Genomic DNA, 20,261 nt, shown 5'->3' with positions numbered 1-20,261 from the left:
AATGCTATGAGAAGCATCAATTTATTAAGCATAACCTGCTATGTGATGTTTTAATGTTCACTGCAGCATAAGCTGCATAAGTAGCTGTTACATCCAAATCTAAAATACAACCTTCAAATATTATAGGTGAAATAATTTATAAGAGAAAAATGTTACAATCTAATAATAAATTTATGAACCTTCAACCTCTAATTGATAATATGGAGACTCATCAAATTCCTGAATTGTTCCATCATCATTGCAGGCTTGTATTATAAATTTGAGACAAGAAATTCCAGAAGGAACTTCAATGTCTGAAACATAAAAACATGTTACATGTGCTACTCCAAGGTACTCTTTCACATGTTCTATTGTAGTACCTTGATTACTATATTCTTCTTCTTTTGATAGTTTCACCAAATACAAGTTGTAGCTTGGAAATATATAGTAATCATTTCCATCTTCCAATTTCCATGAAAGTTTAACATTAAGGATCTTTGAACCTTGAGGACCTGATGTCCATTTGATGTATTCACCATCAACTAGCCACGATTTAGATGCTGGAAAATCGGGCTTATAGCCTAATGGTTTGATTGTGATATGACCAAGAACAGCCGAATAATCTGATGGAGAAGCTACGGTGCTATCATTGTGATCTGATCTATAGCAAACTGCATGGATTTCTTTTAGTGTGTAACCGTTCCTTGCAACTATACTTTCGTTAAGAACCCATCCGGGGGAAATATTCTTCTGTTCACGCACCGTGATTATTTTGCTGAATTTGTTAGAGAATTTATTTGCTGCTTCGGAAGCCAGAAGTATAGACATGTTTTTGTTGTTGGAGGAAGTGAACTCAAGCTTAAGTCCCAGTGAAGAGTTGCCATTAGATTTCACCTACATTTGTCATGGACAAAGTTGTGAAGTAGATATCAAACACAATTTCCGCAATTATATGCAGTTGCGGTAAATGCAGCATGACCGAAACTGCAATTTAGAACCACGGTTAACCACCTACTTTGGCAGCTCTTGAAAGCTATGAATATGATGGAATTCTTTAAACTCAAGAATAATTGATCGATGTGATTTAAAGCAATTATGATAAATAAGTTATAGCTTACGGAATAAACGAAGTGGATAGGCAACTCGCTTAAAAGGAACTCTCCTTGAAAGATTTTTCTTTCAAAGTAAGCATGCTCTTCAAGCGACCCTACGAATGTAAGGTTCCCCCCTCCAAAATATGATGATTCCTTCAAGCTGCACATTGCAAGGAAGACAATAGACACTTTAGATCTTGTAAGAACTCGATTCGAAATGTGGTAATTCAATATATCATTTTTAAATGAATAATAGAGGAGGCATTCGATATTCAGATAATTCACCCTGGCCACATAATTGAGGCAAAATGTATAGTAATAAATCACATTTTATCAAGATAAGTCTCCCTAATTCAATTACGAAAAAGAAAGTATACGAATCTTCTTCAAGACCCTCTCCCACACATGAAAGTAATGAAACCGAGTTTAGCCGTATGCTGTTATGAATACTTGCTTTCAACAGACGAAATATGTGATATGTGCATTATGTCATACTTTCAAGTTAAAAGGAAACACTAAAATATTGAATGCATGCTATCACTTACTCTACTAGAACTTGAATCGAATCTGTTGGATCAGCAAGCTGAAGGAGTGGCTGCACACAAATACGAGAATTTGAATGCAATAAAACTCTTAAATCTGTATCACTGCAACTGGTAGTTGAAACTCTAGAAAGAGGGTGGAAAAAAGAAGAAAAAGGAAGTACTATTAACATAATACTGATAATAGTACATGTTGTGATATAAAACACTAACCTAATACACTTATTTATACTAATTATCTAGATAGATTATTAATATAGTACGGCCAGCCGGCTAGTACAATTCGGTACCAGGAACACTCCAAAGTTAACAAATACTGCAGAAATAATAAGACTCGTAAGATTCTAAAACATCAACGACGGGATCACAGACTAAAAGGCAACTCCAGTATATTGTGTAGTTTTGATTAAGGAAAACAAGTTTGTAATCTGAAAAACAATATCAAAATGGACTTGAAGATCTCAGATCATATTATGAATGTTTTTCCAATGATAAAAATTCATCTTATTTAACTGAACTGAGTTTTCTCTTCTTTAATTTTTTTAGGTGCTGTCCAAGAGGGTATCCTCCACACACTATGAGTAAGGGACTAGTCCCTTTTGGGGCGCGTGACTGCCCCTCTCAGCAAGTGTCTCTCCCAAGGATCGAACCTTGGTCTTTAGCCTTATACGATACCTGGAGATCCAGTAAGACCATACACCACTAGACCAGCTCCTTGTTGGTTTGAACTTAGTTTTCTAGTTATTAAAGTGATGTCACTTAAACTTAGCCCGTAATCTTAGAAATTATTAACAAAGAATTCAAAAGGGGGGCATATACATTACCTGAAAGCCTTGGCAAGAAATGTTGCACCAAGTAGCATCTGATATATTGTCTCCATCAACTGAAATATGATAACCACGGCCCTAAAAGTAACAAAGAATGCTCAACATTTGAAATCTAGGATATCTAAGTATTTGATCTAAAGTGAGATTGCTCGGAAGCTTGTTATTGTTGGGGTCATTATTTAGGCTTTTAAGCTACCATGCAGCAGAGTGTAGATTTTATGTTGTTCAATGTTCATCTCTTCCTTGGCATCTCAATGTGCACTGAGCTAAAGTTGGAAACAAGAAATTCTAGTACAATAACTACAATTGTTAACCTGGTCAAAATTTGTGTAGAACGGTAGCACTCCAGGATAATTTCGCAGTAGTCCCCATGATTTTTCCACAAGACCCCACCAACTGCAATATAAAAAGAAATTCATAGTACGATATTCACAGTTTCAACTCCATCATTAATATAAAAAGAAACTTTAACCACGCAATTGAAACTCACTACCATAAACCACACAAAAACGAGACACAAATCCAAATACTCAATAAAAAGTCTATTCAACCAATTTCATCTTGTGATATTATATCAACTTTTTAAAGGAAAAATTGCAATAATTCTTTGGGAACTGTAACACAGATAGCTACTTTACCTATTCTGAGCAGTCTCGAAATTTGGTGGCTGCTTTGTCTCATAAACCCATCCAGGAGCAAATATTGCAGCAGAGACATCATCCTTTCTTATTACATCAAGAGCAACATTTGCCTAAGACATCATAACATGGAGTAAAGGAAACACTTTAAATGATACCGAGATAATTACAAAAAATAAGGGAAATAACTCTTGACATATCCTATTCACTTAACAAGTCGTATACTACATTTGTCGAAAACTATTTGGTATCTCAAAGTTAGCAAGTTCATGTCCCACAAAACTCCAATAGCAAGTTCTTTCATAAGTAATTAAAAAAAAATACAACAACAACAACAAACATATCATAGAGACTCGACAAATTTTACGTTGATTGTCGACTGCCTAACACAACCTTCACCATTTATCAGGACTTAGGACCTGCTATGTATAGCATCAAGCACACATGCAGGTTTTTGATAAATAATCTTTTAAGGAATCTGTTCACCGGAGTCAAGAGTCTGACAGAACAAAAAGTGCAATTTCGATGCAACACAAGTACTCCTGTGCAATACTAGCAGATCATTGCCTATTTATTGCTAAGAAGTCACATTAAATAATTAAATCATGTCCCAAGTCTATGAAAGCAAAGAACCAACAACTTCCACCGAAAAAGGTTGACCGCTTCACAACAGGAAAGGGTGCCATGTGTTATAAGAAACTTTTGTGAAATCAGTTATAATATTCAAATAACTTCCACAACAAAGTCTGCAGGCTGTCTTCTATGTCAATTAAATATCACATAAGCACTTCACTAAGTAATATACAAACAACTCGAGTTGACCAAGTTCAGTTCCCGGTCTATGTTCCACTCCGGAGTTCGGAAGCTAAAACTTGATTTCCAAACAAGTCCAAATTGGAATAGCTGACATACAATGCATTGCTATATATAAAAAATACGTGTATATCACATATCACGCACATTCCACTGTCCACCACCATATGTGTTCCTTCCAAATACATCAATTCCCATGTACACATCAAACTTCCGATCACCGGCAACAACAGCAGAGAGCCTTGGATAATCTTCCTACATGGTACATAATAAAATTAACTACGGAAAACAGAGATTGATTACACATCAACATTAGATAAAGCATTCCAAGGGAAGATAAGCAATACCTTCCATGTATAATTTACAAATATTCCATCACATATATCAAAGAACGCCTTATTATGTTCATTGAGTTGATCTTGCCAATCCAGCTTACCGTCAATTGTAACACTGTCATACCTACATGACCAAGAAATAACAGTCAAATTTTGGTACCATGCATGCACTGCAACAAAGAATTGCTGGAACATTTTTTTTTGTACTCACCAAAGGACTAATGATCCAGGTACTGCAGAATGCATTGTTATCGATAAATGATTTACAAACTCTTTCAAATTAGAAATTTGCCCTTTGTCCAAATTTACCTCCATATTGATCTGCAATTAAATGTTACTATTTGAACCACTGACATGAATAGAGCAAATAGGTTTTTCTTCAAAATTTCGATTCATTGACAATGCATGGCACACATCTAAATATTCTTTTTAGAAAGACCACTCAGAAATTCCAATGATATATTTCTCTTTTGAAAAAAATAGATATTACAAACTTTAGTTAAAAATCAAACCCTACTTACTCTTCTAGTAAAATCTTCACAATTTTCTTGAGAATTTTTGTTGTTTCAATTTGAGTAGTATTTAGACAAAACACCATGCACCTTCAACGTGCGAACCAATTTCGTGGAACCTAAACTCAGGTCATTCTAGTTGAACGAGTTTGGAACTATATGTACATGTGGAGCATCTGATGCGATGCTCGTGCAGTCCAACAGTTCATTTATTGCTCATAAATAAACTTCATGAATGTGATGAGAAATCTACTTAGATAATATAAATTGAGATAAAAATGTATGTAACTCCAATAAGCACAGAGAAGTAACGGGTTATTTACTAGCCACCCATCGAAGCCTAAAGCAGAAGCAAGCTCTACGAGACGTTCTGCATACATTTGTGCAGACTCCTTTGTTGAAAGCAGTGTATCACAGGCAGCCCTTCCCTCATCCCATTCGGTGATGAAAGTCCCCAACACCTAAAACATAAAAGGAAAGAGTAAAGCCGAAGAAGTTCAAATAGGTGTTTCTACAGTTATTTAATTCGAAATTAGTTATGATATTAATGATGTAATATTTATGAGATTAATGATGCAATGGAACAAAATATTTATTTTGATTGAAGCATGAACAACAAATAATGTCAGAAACATCTGCAAAAGAGTAACAAACACAAATACCTTAAATCCTTAGCTGCCTAAAAGATACAGAAAAGAAGTTTACATTTACGATACAATCTCAAATAAACTAAACCAAACCAACGTTGTAAGCATAGAATTGACCTTAGCAACTGATTCATAGTCAAGCACAAAAGAAAAAGCATGTTAAAATTTGTGAGTTCATATGTGTGGTTTAATTATCAGCCAAACTTTCATGTAGCTACAAACTTAATAGTTAATAATAATGCCAAAACATTTAGTGTTGGACTGTGACTTTTCACAGAAAATCTACCTAAAATATAAAGAAACCAATTCAGAAACGCAGTGTTAGTCCATTAACCAAACGATAAACCTTGTTAACCAAAACTAACTCAGTTTTAACCAAGTCTAGGCCAGGTGTAGAAGAAACACTTCCTAATGAAAAAAATATGTCCTATTTCTGCGGCACAAGGACAACAATTATGGCTACAAAACCATTAGCTCATCCATAATAATCATCTAAAATGTGTACTTTAACAAAAACAACGACTTTAAGCAAAGTAAACAACTATAGCTTATGCAAAGTCATTCAAGTTAAAATAGTTAAAGATTATCATCAGCATCCCAAAAAAGCAGAAAAAAGAGAGAGTAAATGGTAAAAATAGTTCTTGAATGATACAACTCAGTTATATTATATTAGTCCATGGATGATGGAAATCACTCATGAGGTCCTAAATGTTCATTTCATCATTTAAATTAGTCCCAAATATCGACACGTGAACACGCTGCATCAGGGTCAGGTTTTCAATAATAAAAATGCACATTTAGGGACCACATGAGTTTTCAAATTTTCATCATTCAGAAGCTAATGATACTCCATGGATGATGGAAATCACTCATGACATGAAATCCTGAACAAACATTCCATCATTTGAAGTAGTCTCAAATCATCTACATGCTAACCAGCTTCAGGAATAATATAAATAACAATAAGAACTACATTAAGGGGGCGTTTGGAACATCTTGTAGATAGCTTATTTTTTGGTACTGTCAAGGGTATCCCTTTAGCCCAACTAATCTCATTCGGGTGCGTGTCTGTCATTCCCAACCAGAGTCACTCCTGTGAATCTAACAGAGCCTTACACCACTATAACAATGCTTTGTTGGTTTGTAGATAGGTTATTTGGGCTCGAGTAAATAGCTTACAAAAATAAACTCTTTTAGCTTATTTCAACAAGTTTGTCAAATAAGCTCATGACAAAAAAAAGTTATTTTTAGCTTAATCCAATAACCTATCAAATAAGATCAAAAATAAAGTCTTTTTAAGCTTATTTGATAAATAAAAAGTTAATAACTAAGCACTTAAAAGGGTACCTTAACACCATGATGATGAGCAGTGTTAATCCAAGTAGGAGGAGGAAGAGTAACCAAAGAATGAGAAAAATAAACAAAAACATCAATCAAATTCCAATGCCAAATTGCATAAGCATCAGAATTGGTTCCACCTTGGACCCACTTATCATCCAAATAACCCCCTCCCATATCATGACACACCAACATTCTTCTCCTATTAGGAAGCCCAAAAGAACCATTTTGAATAGGAAAAGTGGCTTTGTTAAATGGGTAGTGAAAAGAATCAAAGTAGGAACGAGATTCAAGTTGTTGAAGAGTTTTTATTGGGTAAGAAATTGGGAGTGAAGGTTTTGTAGGATCAAAAGGTGGTGGTGGTGGTGGTGGTGAAGGTTCTGGTTTTGGGTTTGACATAGTCGTGAGTAAACGTTGGATTGTTTGAAGCAGAAAATGGAAGATGTTACGAACATGGATCAAGAGTTGTCGATTTATATAGCGTTTCAGAATTTCAGATATTACAATCATTCCACTCAAACATTGTACATGAAATCTTGTCTCTATATTGACTAGGATTGTTTTTAGGAATTTAAATTGTGTCTCAAATAATGTTTCATTTCTATTTAATAAAATTAAGTTGTTAAAAAATATATTATAATTTTATTAGATGAGATATGATTTGTAAGGTATTGTTATGACATGTGATTTTTAGATCTAGGTAACATGTTTAAGTATTATGGTCTTATACATTTGGTTAGATATTTTGAGGGAGGATACTTGTAGATCTAAGAAGATAATTTCAAATGTTACATGATATCTGAAAAGTTGAGTATAGAAGTTTTAACTTCAATTTATTGTAAATAACAATTGTTATGTGTTTTTGAAATTTACTTTTTTTTAGCAAAGGAGTTCACTTATTTCACGAGAAAAACTTGTTTCATATTTGAGCCATTAATTTTAAGAAAATTTAAAAATCAAATTTACCAAAAATTGATTACTAAGATATGAAATAAGTTTTTCAAAAATACTCACACTAGCCACAGACATTTTCATAATTTTGTTACGATACATGTTCACAATAAAAAGTTTACCTTTTCATACTCTACTAGATGGATTTTGTTACAATATTTCTATGGGTGGAATCTGAAGAAAATGTTGAATTAGCATGACTATTGACCAAGAAATCTTACATCTATCTATTATTAATAATATAATAAAAATTATTAACAATATAATAAAAAGAAATCTTTCACGCCACATGTCACTTTCTCCTCACATATTATGTTATTACTATGTACCTTATCACATCATCATTACTTTTTATATATTTTATACGTTAATAGTTTATACTAATTAGGGTTTGTTTTTGTTATGTTAAAATGCAATAGACACTGAACATTAGATGAGATTGAAATCATTTTTCACATCTAAACTATTTCTTTACATTAATCTATGTATATTATTTAATGTCTACCATTAATCTAAGAATAATTGTATTTTTCACCTCATCAAATTTTTGTGACACTTTTACCACTAAATTTTAATATTTCAGATTCTTTTAATTTCAATTTTTCTTTATTATAATTAAAAAAAATCAAATTTCAAATTCAAGTTTTTTATAACTTTTAAATATATTCATAATAAAAAACTCATATAGTGTAATGATTTCATTTCCATTTTTCATTAAAAATCGTATTTTTTCATTTTCTATAAATTTTAAAATATTTATTTTAATAAAAATAATATGATATCGTATTTCAGACTTTCAGTTTGTTATTTCCATTAGAAAATTCAAATTAAAAATTGTCATTTATTTTCTTTATGTGTTTGAACATGCAAATATACAGGTAAAATGTGTATTCTTAATAATGTAAATGTATGAGTAATACGTGTGTTTTAACTATGTGAATGCATGAGTAACATGTGTTTTCTTAGTAATGCGAATGTACAGATAACATGTGTGTTCTTTACAATACGAATACACGAATGACATATGTTTCTTAACCATATAAATATATAGGTAATATGTGTTATTAATCTTACAGCAAAGAATTGCCATGTACTGATGCACGTGTAACTTGCTAGTTCACACATAAAATGAATAAATGTGGGGAGCCCAAATAAAATAAAAGAATCGATTTGATTTAATATTTCTGAAATTATAACTCGACCCATGTTAACTCATATTAAAAGAAGTCCAACATCTCATAATCAAAAGGTGGAAACTTATATATCTTGTTAACTATTTTTAGAAAGAGAGAAATAATACAAGAGGTGGAAACTGTGACACCCCATTTTCTTTTCTCAAAAAGATTCTTTTTTTTTTGTTAGTCAACTCTTAGATGCATTTTTATACAAATAACAACATATAAAAGGATGTATAAAGTAAAAGATTTTACATTTTCACTATATCATCCACCATTCATTTTTAATTATTATTAATTTTTAAATAAAAACAACACAACTAAATAATAGATGATACACTCAATTATATACAAATTTTTACATTATCAAAGCATAAATATTAGACTTAATAACAAATATGGTAAATTTATATGATGTTTGTGAATCTTACCAAAAATTTAATTAACAATAAATGCTATGCTAGCTGTTCTCATAAATCATAACATAATAGTCTGCTACATGAAAAAAGTAATATAAACCAAAAACTTCATAGCTAAGGTTGGGGTCCATGCAAATAATGAACCTGTCTCCACATTCTCTCTTCAGAACCAAACCTCTCTTTTCTTCCTATCTCTTCACCACCCTCTTGGTTTTCATTCTCTTCACTGCAATTCTCTATGTTCACCACTTCTTCATCTTTTCTCAATTCACACCCTTTTCCACATTCCATAACTTGACTCAGTTTTCTAGTCAAGGTGTTTTTTTTTACCATTTCTTTACATAAAAGTTAATTATTTATCAATCTACTATAATACTAGTCTTTCTATAAGTTATTGTTTTAGTGTATGTAATTTTATTTTGCCATGCATTTTTAATTTTAATGAAGGTTTTGGATTTAGATAAAAATTTGTACTAATTGACCCTTTTGATAAATAATTGGATTTACACATTTCTAAGTCTTTTTGAATAGGTTTTAGTGATTTTGAAAAGTTCTTAAGCAATTATATTTTGATTTGAATAATTTATTATTGGATCCAACCTGAATTACAAAAATAGAATGTTATAAAACATTATGGTATGGTTTATAGTTCTATGAATTTAGCCTACTAATCTTGGTTATTGTAAATGAAATTTTTTCTTTAGATTTGTTGGATTTATTCAAGTTGTGAAGTCCCACATTGGATATGCGGGAAGGAGTGAAAAAGTTTATAAGAAGAAAAGACCCATGAAACTAAGCCTTGAGGTTTTGGTTCAAGACATGGTGTCTCACTTGTGACTCTTCACTTGAGTTTATTCAAGTGTGAAGTCTGGTTCAACAAGATAGTTTGTTACCTTTGCTGAATTTGTTGTTGTTCTGTTTTGTGGGGTAATGACAATTGTGATCAGAGAATAGCAATGTGCATAAGGTAGCATTTGCATTAGAGGATACAAAGGAAGGGTGTGATGTGTTTAAAGGAAGGTGGGTTAAGGATGAGTTGGCTCGACCGCTATACGAGGAATCGGAGTGTCCGTACATACAACCACAGTTAACTTGTGAACATCATGGGAGGCCGGATGAGGATTACCGGCATTGGCGGTGGCAGCCTCGTGGTTGTGATCTTCCCAAGTAAGAAGTGTTCACTTTCCTTTTGTTTCATTGCTTTTTCTCTTTCGAGTTGTCCGTGGTTTGGACTGGTCGTACTGGAGAGGATCCTTACTCGTGCGTTGATATAATAAATCGACAATTGTCAGTTTAAGATGAAATAATGATAGATTCAACCAAATAATTTATGACCAATGCTGCAGATTCAATGCCAGTTTGATGCTGGAAACGCTTCGCGGGAAGAGATTGATGTTTGTCGGAGACTCCCTTAACCGGGGTCAGTATGTCTCTTTGGTATGTCTTCTCCATAAGTTAATTCCTGAAGATTCCAAATCAGAAGAAACCTTTGATTCACTCACTGTCTTCACAGCCAAGGTACTAAGCATCTTTTGCTACTCTTAGCTTATGCACATTTCACAACTACTTAATCGATTAACACTTACCCAGTTAATCATTTAACTATACAGTTAATCGATTAACTGTTATTGCCGCTGTCTTGATTTAACTATGCCTAGCTATTTTCTGTTTGTTCATGTTGCTACATTTACTTAGGAATACAATGCTACAATTGAGTACTATTGGGCACCTTTTCTTCTTGAATCAAACTCCGATAATGCTGTCATCCATAGGGTAACTGATAGGATTGTGAGAAAAGGTTCAATCAATAAGCACGGCCATTATTGGAAAGGTGCTGACATTGTGGTTTTCAATACCTATCTTTGGTGGATAACTGGCTCCAAAATGAAAGTCTTGTATGTTCCTCCACTCTATTCAACTCATTGATATTTACTTAGCCACCAATGTTTTAAATTGCGATTGTAGTCAATCATTGCAGACATTGTGATACGGATTGTAGGCATTGCGGTGTGAATTATTTTTTGAGTAAAACATTATTTTTGAAATCAATGTGGTCTGATGTGGCTGATGTGGTTGTGTTGTAGCCTGATGTGGCCCAAATGCAGTCTGATGCGGTTACGTTGTGGCCCAATGCGACCCAAATGCAGTCTGATGCAGTTGCATTGTGGCCCAACGCGGCCGCATCATAGTGATTTGGTGTAACAACGTAATTGCGGTCTGATGTAGTTGTGGTGGTCATTGCAACCGCAATGTTGTGGCCGCATCACTGTATGATGTGGTCCACAATTTGAATAACTTAGCCTTGTCTCATTTCTTTGGTGAATGTGATCATTTCAATGATTAATTTCTACTTAAATTTCCAGGCATGGATCTTTTGATGATAAAGAAAAAGTGATTGTTGAGATGCCAACAGAGGATGCTTATAGAATGGCTATGAAAAGTATGGTTAGATGGGTAAGGCTGAATATGAACACAAACAAGACAAGAGTCTTCTTCACTAGCATGTCACCTTCTCATACAAAGTGAGTACCATTTACATAATATACACTAATGTTATAATTTAGAACAATGCTATTTGTTAAGAGTAAAATATAAAATTATCCTGCACTAGTCTAATCAGTATTATGCTGAAAATTATGGTGATTAAAAGTTAAAACAGAGAGGTCATACTCTGCTTGATGTTGTAGTATCCCTGCTTTGTTTCTTGGGCATAACCCCTAGTCATAAAAAATCACAATAGAAACATAAGAGGTGACAACACGAGCTATCCGGTCAAACTCGACCTGTCATAGTTTATGGCTCATTTAGTTCAGGTCCTCTCAGACCAGGCTTAAAAACATACCAAATGGGGGCTAGGCTAATTTTAGTAACCCAAGCACTATATTTTATCATGTATCCAGGCCAACTCTTTCTGTAGACTTTAAGCGTCCGCTTGCGAGTTATGTTTTGGAGGGGAAGAGAGGGAAAATAAAGGCTTTAAAGTTATTTCATAAGTATATTTCATGACTCAGAACTTTTCCTTTTCCTTCATTCCCCTCCGAAACTCAACTTGGAAATAGACCCTAATAAAAAACCAGTCTCATTAGTACTCAAACTATAGTAGCAGGAATCAGATTTCATAACTACTCTACTATATTATTGAATGTATTACATTAACTTTGACTCTTACTTACTATTTTCTCCTACCTTAACTACCTAGTTAATATTTAAATGATTTGTGACACATTAAACAAACCATATATACTAACCAAAATATTGGTAGGAGCAAAGAGTGGGGTGGTAAAGAAGGAGGAAATTGCTACAATGAAACAACACCAATTGATGATCCTACATATTGGGGTTCAGATTCTGAGAAAAGCATAATGCAAGTGATTGAACAAGTGTTCAGAAAATCCAAAGTTCCAATTACATTTCTCAACATTACTCAACTTTCTAGCTATAGAAAAGATGCACATACTTCAATATACAAGAAGCAATGGAATCCATTGAGTACAGAACAATTAGCTAACCCTGCTAGCTATGCTGATTGTATACATTGGTGTTTACCTGGACTTCAAGATACTTGGAATGAGCTTCTCTTTGCTAAGTTATTTTATCCCTAAAAGTGTCTCAAAATTGTAGGGGTCCTTCTTCTCATAGGGTCTATGTATGGCAACTAGAAAATTGTGTTGCTGTTGGACTTTGAACTCAAGTGTTCATACTTTATGTCTCACAAATTTATGTGAATGCTAACTAAATATATGCATTTTTGTTAAGGCACCTTTTAGTATTTATATACATTTACATGTCATTTTAGTCTATGTATGCAATATGCATTAGTTTGGTAAGAGTACATCTACTAGCATTATCAAAGCATCCACTTTTCATTTAGAGGAAACCCTAGGTCTATCTCGAGGTGGTGGAATTTTCAAAAACAAATTAAAAGTCGAGCAACCCTAAGTTGTTTTGTTGATTACTATGACATCCATGACTCCTTTTACCAAGAGTTTTCCTTAGCAATAATCGTGATTGAGACAACTCATAAAAGAGGTCAGAAAAAACTTCAATTAGAATGTGATTCAGATTTAGTAGTGCAATTCATTTTGGGACATGTAAAATATGGAGACAGAAACTCATGTGTTAATAAAGTAGCTTTCTTTGAGATAGCTTCTCGAACTTAATTCTTGGTAGAACTTAATTCCCGAACTTCATTAGAGTAGTTTTTTAGGAAGAATTTTGGTTTACCAAACTATAGATTCAAATAATGTAATTTGGGATGTTGGCTTAATTCTCCCAACTCTGTATATTTCTCTTTTGCAATGGAATTTTGGTGTTCTTCTACACACCATACACTTATCTAAAAAAAACTTAAGCAATTTTGTAGACATTTTTCTATGATAATTATATAGGTTGTGGAGTCTAATTTTGAGAGGACTAATAATTATTCTTCACTTTGATGATCATGAAACTACTCAGTTACAAACATAAGTTACTATTTTTTTTAATAATTTTGGTATTAATTGTTAGTAATCGATATAGAATACTTTAATAAGATCAAATTCATATACTATACTCCGAAAACATGTCAAATTTAACATGGTTTGACAGTTGATTGTTACGCCATTAGATCAATTTTAGTGAAACTAATTTTAGAAAAATTTCAAAACCCACTTAAAGAAATTAGATACCAAATTAGCTCTCTAGAAGAAATAGATTAACTCAAAGAAACATGTTTTACAAATTAATAAATAATAGGTGTCTTTTACGTTCCTACATTATGGTATAGCATGTGTTACTATAATAGTTTAGTGTTCTCCGTTGTAATAATATAACTACAGCTCAAGCTATAACTAAAAATATCAAACGTGACTATTGTAGCATAGTGTCCTTAAATGTAACCCTACAAATCTCAAGCTTATATAAAAACCCTAACCACTTTCCTAACATATTTTCTTCATGAAACATTGATCATTTCATCACTACTTTTCACTCACCTTTTTTCGTTTTCTCTCCCTCTGTGTTTGTGTTTCTATATGCACAAAAAACACAAACACAAACACAAACACAGGTGTGGAATATTTTAGGTTTGAGAATGGCATATGAACCTGGTAATGGAACCATTACTATTTATCATGATTCCTTTGGTGTGTTACAAGTTTGTGTTGAAGATGATAAATCTGTTGGTTCTCATGGCATGTTTTATGGTGATAATCCACTTGATTATGTGCTTCCTGTAACGTTGTGCCAAATGTTCATTCATAGCATATTATCTCGGGTGCTTTACTTTCTTCTCAGGCCCATAAGAACACCCAAATTTATGTGTCATGTCATTGTAAGTTTCAATCAACCAAGTCTTTAATATAGTCGATTTCATTTTTATATATCATATACCTTCTTTTGTTTTTGTTATTGTTTCTCTTACTTTTCCTTTTATTAGAACCACTCTTCTTTTGTTGTTCTTCAAAAAAAATACAAAAACCCATTGATATGAAACTCAGAATGCATCCAAAAAGAGATATTTGTCCCAAAATATTATGTCGCTTTGTTTAAATTCCATCAAATAATATAATAATATTATGTTAACATATATTTTTATGATTTTTATTTTTAATTAAATAACATTTATAATTAGACGGAACACAAATGAAGATAAGAATGGTGACAGATGATCTCCTTTCCCATTGTGAAAAGCATAAGGACATAAATAGGAAATTGTAGATATAAATAGGTTCCAAACATCACAGGTGTCAACAAATGTGAAAACATATATAGCAAAAAATGTCATTTTGGATATACATTTTTTTACCGATAAATATTAGTATGTTTTTTTATTTATGTCAATAAGACTTGAATTCTTCACGCTAACTATTATACTACTTTATGACTCCGTTTTTTAGTATACATATAACAATGCTTTTTTTATTATCAAAACTCCATATATAGCTAAATTTAGATGCATTTTGAAAATATGCAGGCTGGTATTCTATTAGGGCCATCAGGTCTCGGTCGCAGCCCAAAATACTGGAATGTTCTATTTCCACCAAGACAAGCAGGGTTTCTACAATTATCTTCCTTAATTGGTGCTTTATATTATATCTTCATTGTTACACTGAAAATGGATATAGTAACAACTTTAAGGGCATCAAAAAACACATGGAGACTTGGAGTAATACCTTACCTATCATCTTTTATTGTTATAACAACACTCTTAGGTTTCTATTCTGCATATGAACACAACCCTCATATACAAAACCCAGGTGTTCGTACCTTCATTGGTGTTTCAATGTCATTCTCTTATTTTCCTGTTATTTCTGATGCCCTAATGGAGTTTAACCTAATAGCCACAGAAGTTGGACAAATTGCTTTGTGTTCAGCCATGCTCAATGACATATTGCAATGGCTTATTGTAGTAGCAAGGCGTGTAATAAATGCAGGAAGTATCAAAAGTTCAATCATGTTTTTCAACATTCAGTTGTTCTTCTTGTTCTTTTGCATTTTCATCATAAGACCATTGATGAAAATGATGATTAAAAGAACACCGGTTGGGAAACAAGTGAAAGAAATCTACATTATTTTGACTCTTCTTGGGGTTTTAGTTATGGCTTGTCTTACTGATATAATTGGTATATCAATTTTCATTGGACCTATTCTTTTTGGTTTGATTATACCAAGTGGTTCCGCATTGGGAACAACATTGATAGACAAGAGTGAACTTATTATACAAAGGTTGATACTACCTTTCTTCTACATAGATATTGGCATGAACACAAACTTGTCTATACTTCAAAATTGGAGTGAGATTATAACTTTGCAGTGTATTTTACTTGCTGGATACTTGGCAAAGATGCTTGCATGTGTGGTAGTTTCCATATCCTACAACATCAAGACTAAACATGGCTTTGTGCTTGGCTTAATCATGAACATCAAGGGCATCAATGAACTCTTATTTTTTTCTAAAATGAGGGAACATAAGGCAAGTTTCTTTTCTTCTTCTTCTTCTTCCCCCATCATAAATACATATATTATAGTGTGCAAGTGTCGAATAAGTTATATTAACAAATATTAGTATTGTGCAAGAGATAAAAGAAGAAACTTGGTATTGAAAATCTAAGTTCATCATTTCTCAATATGTTAAAACATCATTTTAAGACAAAACATTTAATGTATCTACCTTAAACTTGTTAATATTCTACTAATGATAATTAATTATTACATAATGATAATGGTTATCTATTGATAAATAATTTAGTTATAATTAGGGGTTGGCTGAATATAGGCGCTAATTTTTTTAATCGGTCAATTATCATGACCCGATTTACAATTGAAAAATCGGCTCTCTGATTCTAGAGAGATAAAAAAAAAAGTATTGTTTTAGAAACATAAAAAAAATTACCTTTAAGTTTTCAACAACAATGTTTTCACATATGAAAAAATGTTGGACTTAATTTTCCAAAATTAATTTTTTTGTTTAGTATTCTTCAAATAATGCATTAATTAGGGCATTTGTTAAAGAAACTTAAATCTCAACAAATAAAAAAACTAATTTTATGTTGTTAACTTCAGGTGTTGGATGAACAAACGTACACTCATTTGGTGATATGTGTGGTGGTGATGACTGTGATTATGTCACCCTTTATTAAACTACTTTACATGCATCGACCAAGAGTTCAACATGCTTCAGACATTGGTAACATGCGAGTAAGATCAATCCAAACCACTCCAAGAAACACAGAGATTCGAATTATCACATGTTTACATCATGAATCAAATGTAAGTGGAATGATTGCACTTCTAGAAGCTTGTAACCCAATCCTAGAAAGTCCTATATGTGCCTATGTTATTCAACTTGTTGAAATCATGGCTCAAACTGCACCTATTCTACTTTCTATAAATTACAAACAAAACAAAAAAAACATGAATCTCAATTACCCAAACACTGATCACATAATGCGTGCATTTGAGAATTACTCAAGCAATTGTAGTGGACCAGTCACTATTCTACCATATGTTAATGTAGCACAGTACAAATACATGCATGAAGCTGTTTGTAACCTAGCACAAGACAAGATGGTACCTTTTATTCTCATCCCTTTTCAAGAAAATGATCAAATTGACCTTGGTGGATATGTAGCAAGATCAATTCAAAAACTCAATGCTAGGTTTCAAGCTCGTGCATTATGCACAATTGGGATACTAGTGGATAGAAATTCAAGGCTTGGTTCTAATGATAATTCTAACTTGGTTTTCCATGTGGGTATCTTCTTTATTGGTGGAAAAGATGATAGAGAGGCTCTTGCATTGGGTATTCGAATGACCCAAAGAGAAAATGTGATGGTTACTTTATTCAGATTTGTAGTGACAAGTAATAATAACAATAAAACTAAGGAAGAAGAGGAAGAGGAGGAAGTAGAAGAAATGTTGTGTGAGAGTTTAATTGATGAATTCAAAAGCATGAAATTTGCTAGAGGAAATGTTACTTGGTATGAGATTATGGTAGTGGATGTAGTAGAGATAATGGACACAATTCGTAGTTTGGAAGGGAACTATGACCTTGTGATGGTGGGAAAGAGGCATAATATTGGAACATTGAATGATGAAGAAATGGCAATTTTTATAGAAAATGCTGAGACATTGGGAATGTTAGGGGATATGTTATCATCAACAGAATTTTGCATGGGAATGGTTCCTGTTTTAGTGACACAATGTGGTGGGGTTGGTGAATCAGTAGTACCTAAGCTTTGTAGAATAGCTTCAGCTACTGTCTCTCAAAAAAGTATGAATGTTATTAAATAGTATTTTCATCTTTCTACCTCTTGGTCTTGTACATAATTATAGAATGATCAAAGGAATTATGGTTAAGATTTCCAGCCTTTACAATTCGTTCTTACTTATAGTATTCAAGAATCTGTTGTCCCAAAACATGTTTCGGACTAATGATATTGAATAAAAAATTACGAATATTTATTTTTTTAATTAATATGACATGTTTTTATTGACTCATATACTTTATACTTAGAACTAAAAATAATAAAACATACTTCAAATGAAAATGCAAACATAGAGTTAAAAATGGGAATGTAGACTTTTAGGTGTGGAAATACTCAAAATTAAAAATGTTCCTCATAACTTCTTAAACCCAATTAAGCTTATATTTACTTCATGAAACTCTAACCAATGTGTCTTAATTATCCAAGTGAAAAGAGGCTTAATCACTTAAACACTATAAGGAGGAGTTTCATTTAGGCAACCAATTATACCTAAGAGATTAATCAATATATCTTGCATCTTTAGGTGAAAGTGGGAAACCAAAAAACCTCACAAGAGTCTTTTGGTATAAAAAACACTTTATTTTGCGAACTTAGGAGACACAATCAATTTTGTTAACCTAAATTTCTTATAAAACCCATGTAGTAATACATAATAGGCATAAAAACGAAAGACAAGCTGACAATCGCACTTGCTACTCGAAATAAAACGTTATATTCCAACATATAGAGTTAACAATGACTATGCTCATTGTGGCGAGTTGAATATGAACAAGAGATGAACTCGATTTTGACATTTCTCAAAAGATTTAAAATCGTTATTATGTTGTTTGTGGTTAAAATGTAGAAAACTATCTTTTTAGTCAAAATGGAAAACAATGCCTTTTAACCTGAGTTTTAGGCTTGAGAGTCGATTACGGATCATAGAATGTATTAGCAACTCATCTGCTCGTATTTTATTTAAAAATGAAAATAATCAAATAATTATATGAGCTTCCAAATAAATCGCCGAAATGTGTTGTGAAATACAAAATCTATAGATACAATCAACATGTGAATGATTTTTGATATCAAAAGAAGTCACTACTATTAAATTCACCATTGAGACAAGGAACCACAAGAATGATCGTCGATGGAAAAAGAAACCATTGGTGTAATAACCACCCGAATGATTATCGATGGAAAAATAAATAACACCTAACTTGTCTTGTCAATAAGAGAAAAACCACACCAAAATGAATGTTGATGGGAAAAGAACATAATGACATAATCACCTTCGGAATGGTCATCAATGAGAAAGAGGTTTGTATTAACATAATTTGTCAATGAGAGAAAAAACACAATTGAAATGACTATCGTTGTGAAAATTACCATATATAAATAAAAGAAGAAAGTGAATTGTTGTATTTGAACATGCTATTGTTTGCTTATTTAGAATAGTGTTGTTGCATGTATGCTAGCCATCAAATTGGTCTATGAAATACCTAATTGAGTGTCGCAAACAAGTAAAGGAGTTATCGAATCCACAATGACTTGGTGGATTCAATAACACTAATTTAGGGTTAAAATAATTGGGTAAAAATGTTGGGATCGAACTTCCTAATCACCATCAACACACACAAGATTCAACAACACAAATTTATTTAGCAATGATTTTTTACACAAATGACTTCAACGGTACTAAAAGCTAATATCTTAGTCAATTTAGTAGTTTATGCAATAAAACTCTATGTATAATAACTTTACCCACAAGATTAAGATTTATGATTCATAAAGTCAAATCTTCATGCCTAGTAGTCTATACATATGGAGTTCAGTTAAATGCAACACCTTAAATATACTAATCGCCAATGTCTTGGCCATATTAGTAGCTCATCAAAATAGCTCCATGTCTAACAACTAAGTTAACAAAATTAAGATATATGAACCATTAAATATACCTCTACGTTAGTAGTCTATATTAATAATGTTATTTAGTTATTGAATTAGTTCTATGTTTAGCAACCAAAACAATAATATGCATGAACTGACAAGTTGATACAAAATCTATGTCTAGTAGTTATATCAAATTGATGGTTTGAATAAAAATCAGAAATTACAATGATTTCTTCAATATTTTCATTCACAATTTATAAACAAGTTGATCAAACTTAAAGTATGCATCAAATACATACACAACTCATAAGAATCAAAGCATAACAAATTAGTATAAAATTAAATCAATGCACATAAATCAAGCTCATATTA

The 20,261-nt window shown here is 32.4% G+C and overlaps 3 protein-coding genes across 3 annotated transcripts; 2 read left to right on the top strand and 1 right to left on the bottom strand.

Annotated features, from left to right (window-relative positions):
• Positions 101–7,254, bottom strand: LOC109328030 (cytosolic endo-beta-N-acetylglucosaminidase 1-like). Its single transcript, XM_019561273.1, has 11 exons — positions 6,735–7,254; positions 5,064–5,201; positions 4,440–4,549; positions 4,241–4,352; positions 4,041–4,148; positions 3,081–3,193; positions 2,757–2,838; positions 2,440–2,520; positions 1,619–1,668; positions 1,098–1,233; positions 101–873 (listed from the first exon to the last, which is right to left on the bottom strand). The coding sequence occupies exons 1-11, from the start codon at positions 7,233–7,235 to the stop codon at positions 172–174; spliced, it is 2,133 nt and encodes a 710-aa protein (XP_019416818.1). The 5' UTR covers positions 7,236–7,254; the 3' UTR covers positions 101–171.
• LOC109328032 (protein trichome birefringence-like 33) lies at positions 9,366–12,904 on the top strand. Its single transcript, XM_019561275.1, has 6 exons — positions 9,366–9,586; positions 10,218–10,437; positions 10,617–10,788; positions 10,966–11,165; positions 11,634–11,792; positions 12,533–12,904. The coding sequence occupies exons 1-6, from the start codon at positions 9,400–9,402 to the stop codon at positions 12,870–12,872; spliced, it is 1,278 nt and encodes a 425-aa protein (XP_019416820.1). The 5' UTR covers positions 9,366–9,399; the 3' UTR covers positions 12,873–12,904.
• On the top strand, positions 14,342–18,042 carry LOC109327624 (cation/H(+) antiporter 15-like). The gene is made up of 3 exons (XM_019560799.1): positions 14,342–14,482; positions 15,224–15,670; positions 16,813–18,042. The coding sequence occupies exons 1-3, from the start codon at positions 14,342–14,344 to the stop codon at positions 18,040–18,042; spliced, it is 1,818 nt and encodes a 605-aa protein (XP_019416344.1).

This window comes from Lupinus angustifolius, chromosome LG15 (genome assembly GCF_001865875.1).
Source record: "Lupinus angustifolius cultivar Tanjil chromosome LG15, LupAngTanjil_v1.0, whole genome shotgun sequence".
Classification (NCBI taxonomy): domain Eukaryota; kingdom Viridiplantae; phylum Streptophyta; class Magnoliopsida; order Fabales; family Fabaceae; genus Lupinus; species Lupinus angustifolius.
Note: the sequence above shows the minus strand (reverse complement) of the source record. Positions and strands in the feature narration are given on the sequence as shown.

Bases quoted from the DNA above. Each gene is read 5' to 3' on its own strand.
- LOC109328032 (XM_019561275.1), top strand. From the start codon at position 9,400: ATGCAAATAATGAACCTGTCTCCACATTCTCTCTTCAGAACCAAACCT. The intron at 9,587-10,217 runs GTGTTTTTTTTT...AATTGTGATCAG, and splicing joins GACTCAGTTTTCTAGTCAAG to AGAATAGCAATGTGCATAAG. The intron at 11,793-12,532 runs GTGAGTACCATT...AAATATTGGTAG, and splicing joins ATGTCACCTTCTCATACAAA to GAGCAAAGAGTGGGGTGGTA.
- LOC109327624 (XM_019560799.1), top strand. From the start codon at position 14,342: ATGGCATATGAACCTGGTAATGGAACCATTACTATTTATCATGATTCC. The intron at 14,483-15,223 runs GTAACGTTGTGC...GAAAATATGCAG, and splicing joins CACTTGATTATGTGCTTCCT to GCTGGTATTCTATTAGGGCC. The intron at 15,671-16,812 runs GTAATAAATGCA...TGTTAACTTCAG, and splicing joins TTATTGTAGTAGCAAGGCGT to GTGTTGGATGAACAAACGTA.
- LOC109328030 (XM_019561273.1), bottom strand. From the start codon at position 7,235: ATGATTGTAATATCTGAAATTCTGAAACGCTATATAAATCGACAACTC. The intron at 4,149-4,240 runs GTATTGCTTATC...TGTACCATGTAG, and splicing joins TTGTAAATTATACATGGAAG to GAAGATTATCCAAGGCTCTC. The intron at 1,669-2,439 runs GTAATGTATATG...ATTTGTGTGCAG, and splicing joins TTTCTTGCCAAGGCTTTCAG to CCACTCCTTCAGCTTGCTGA.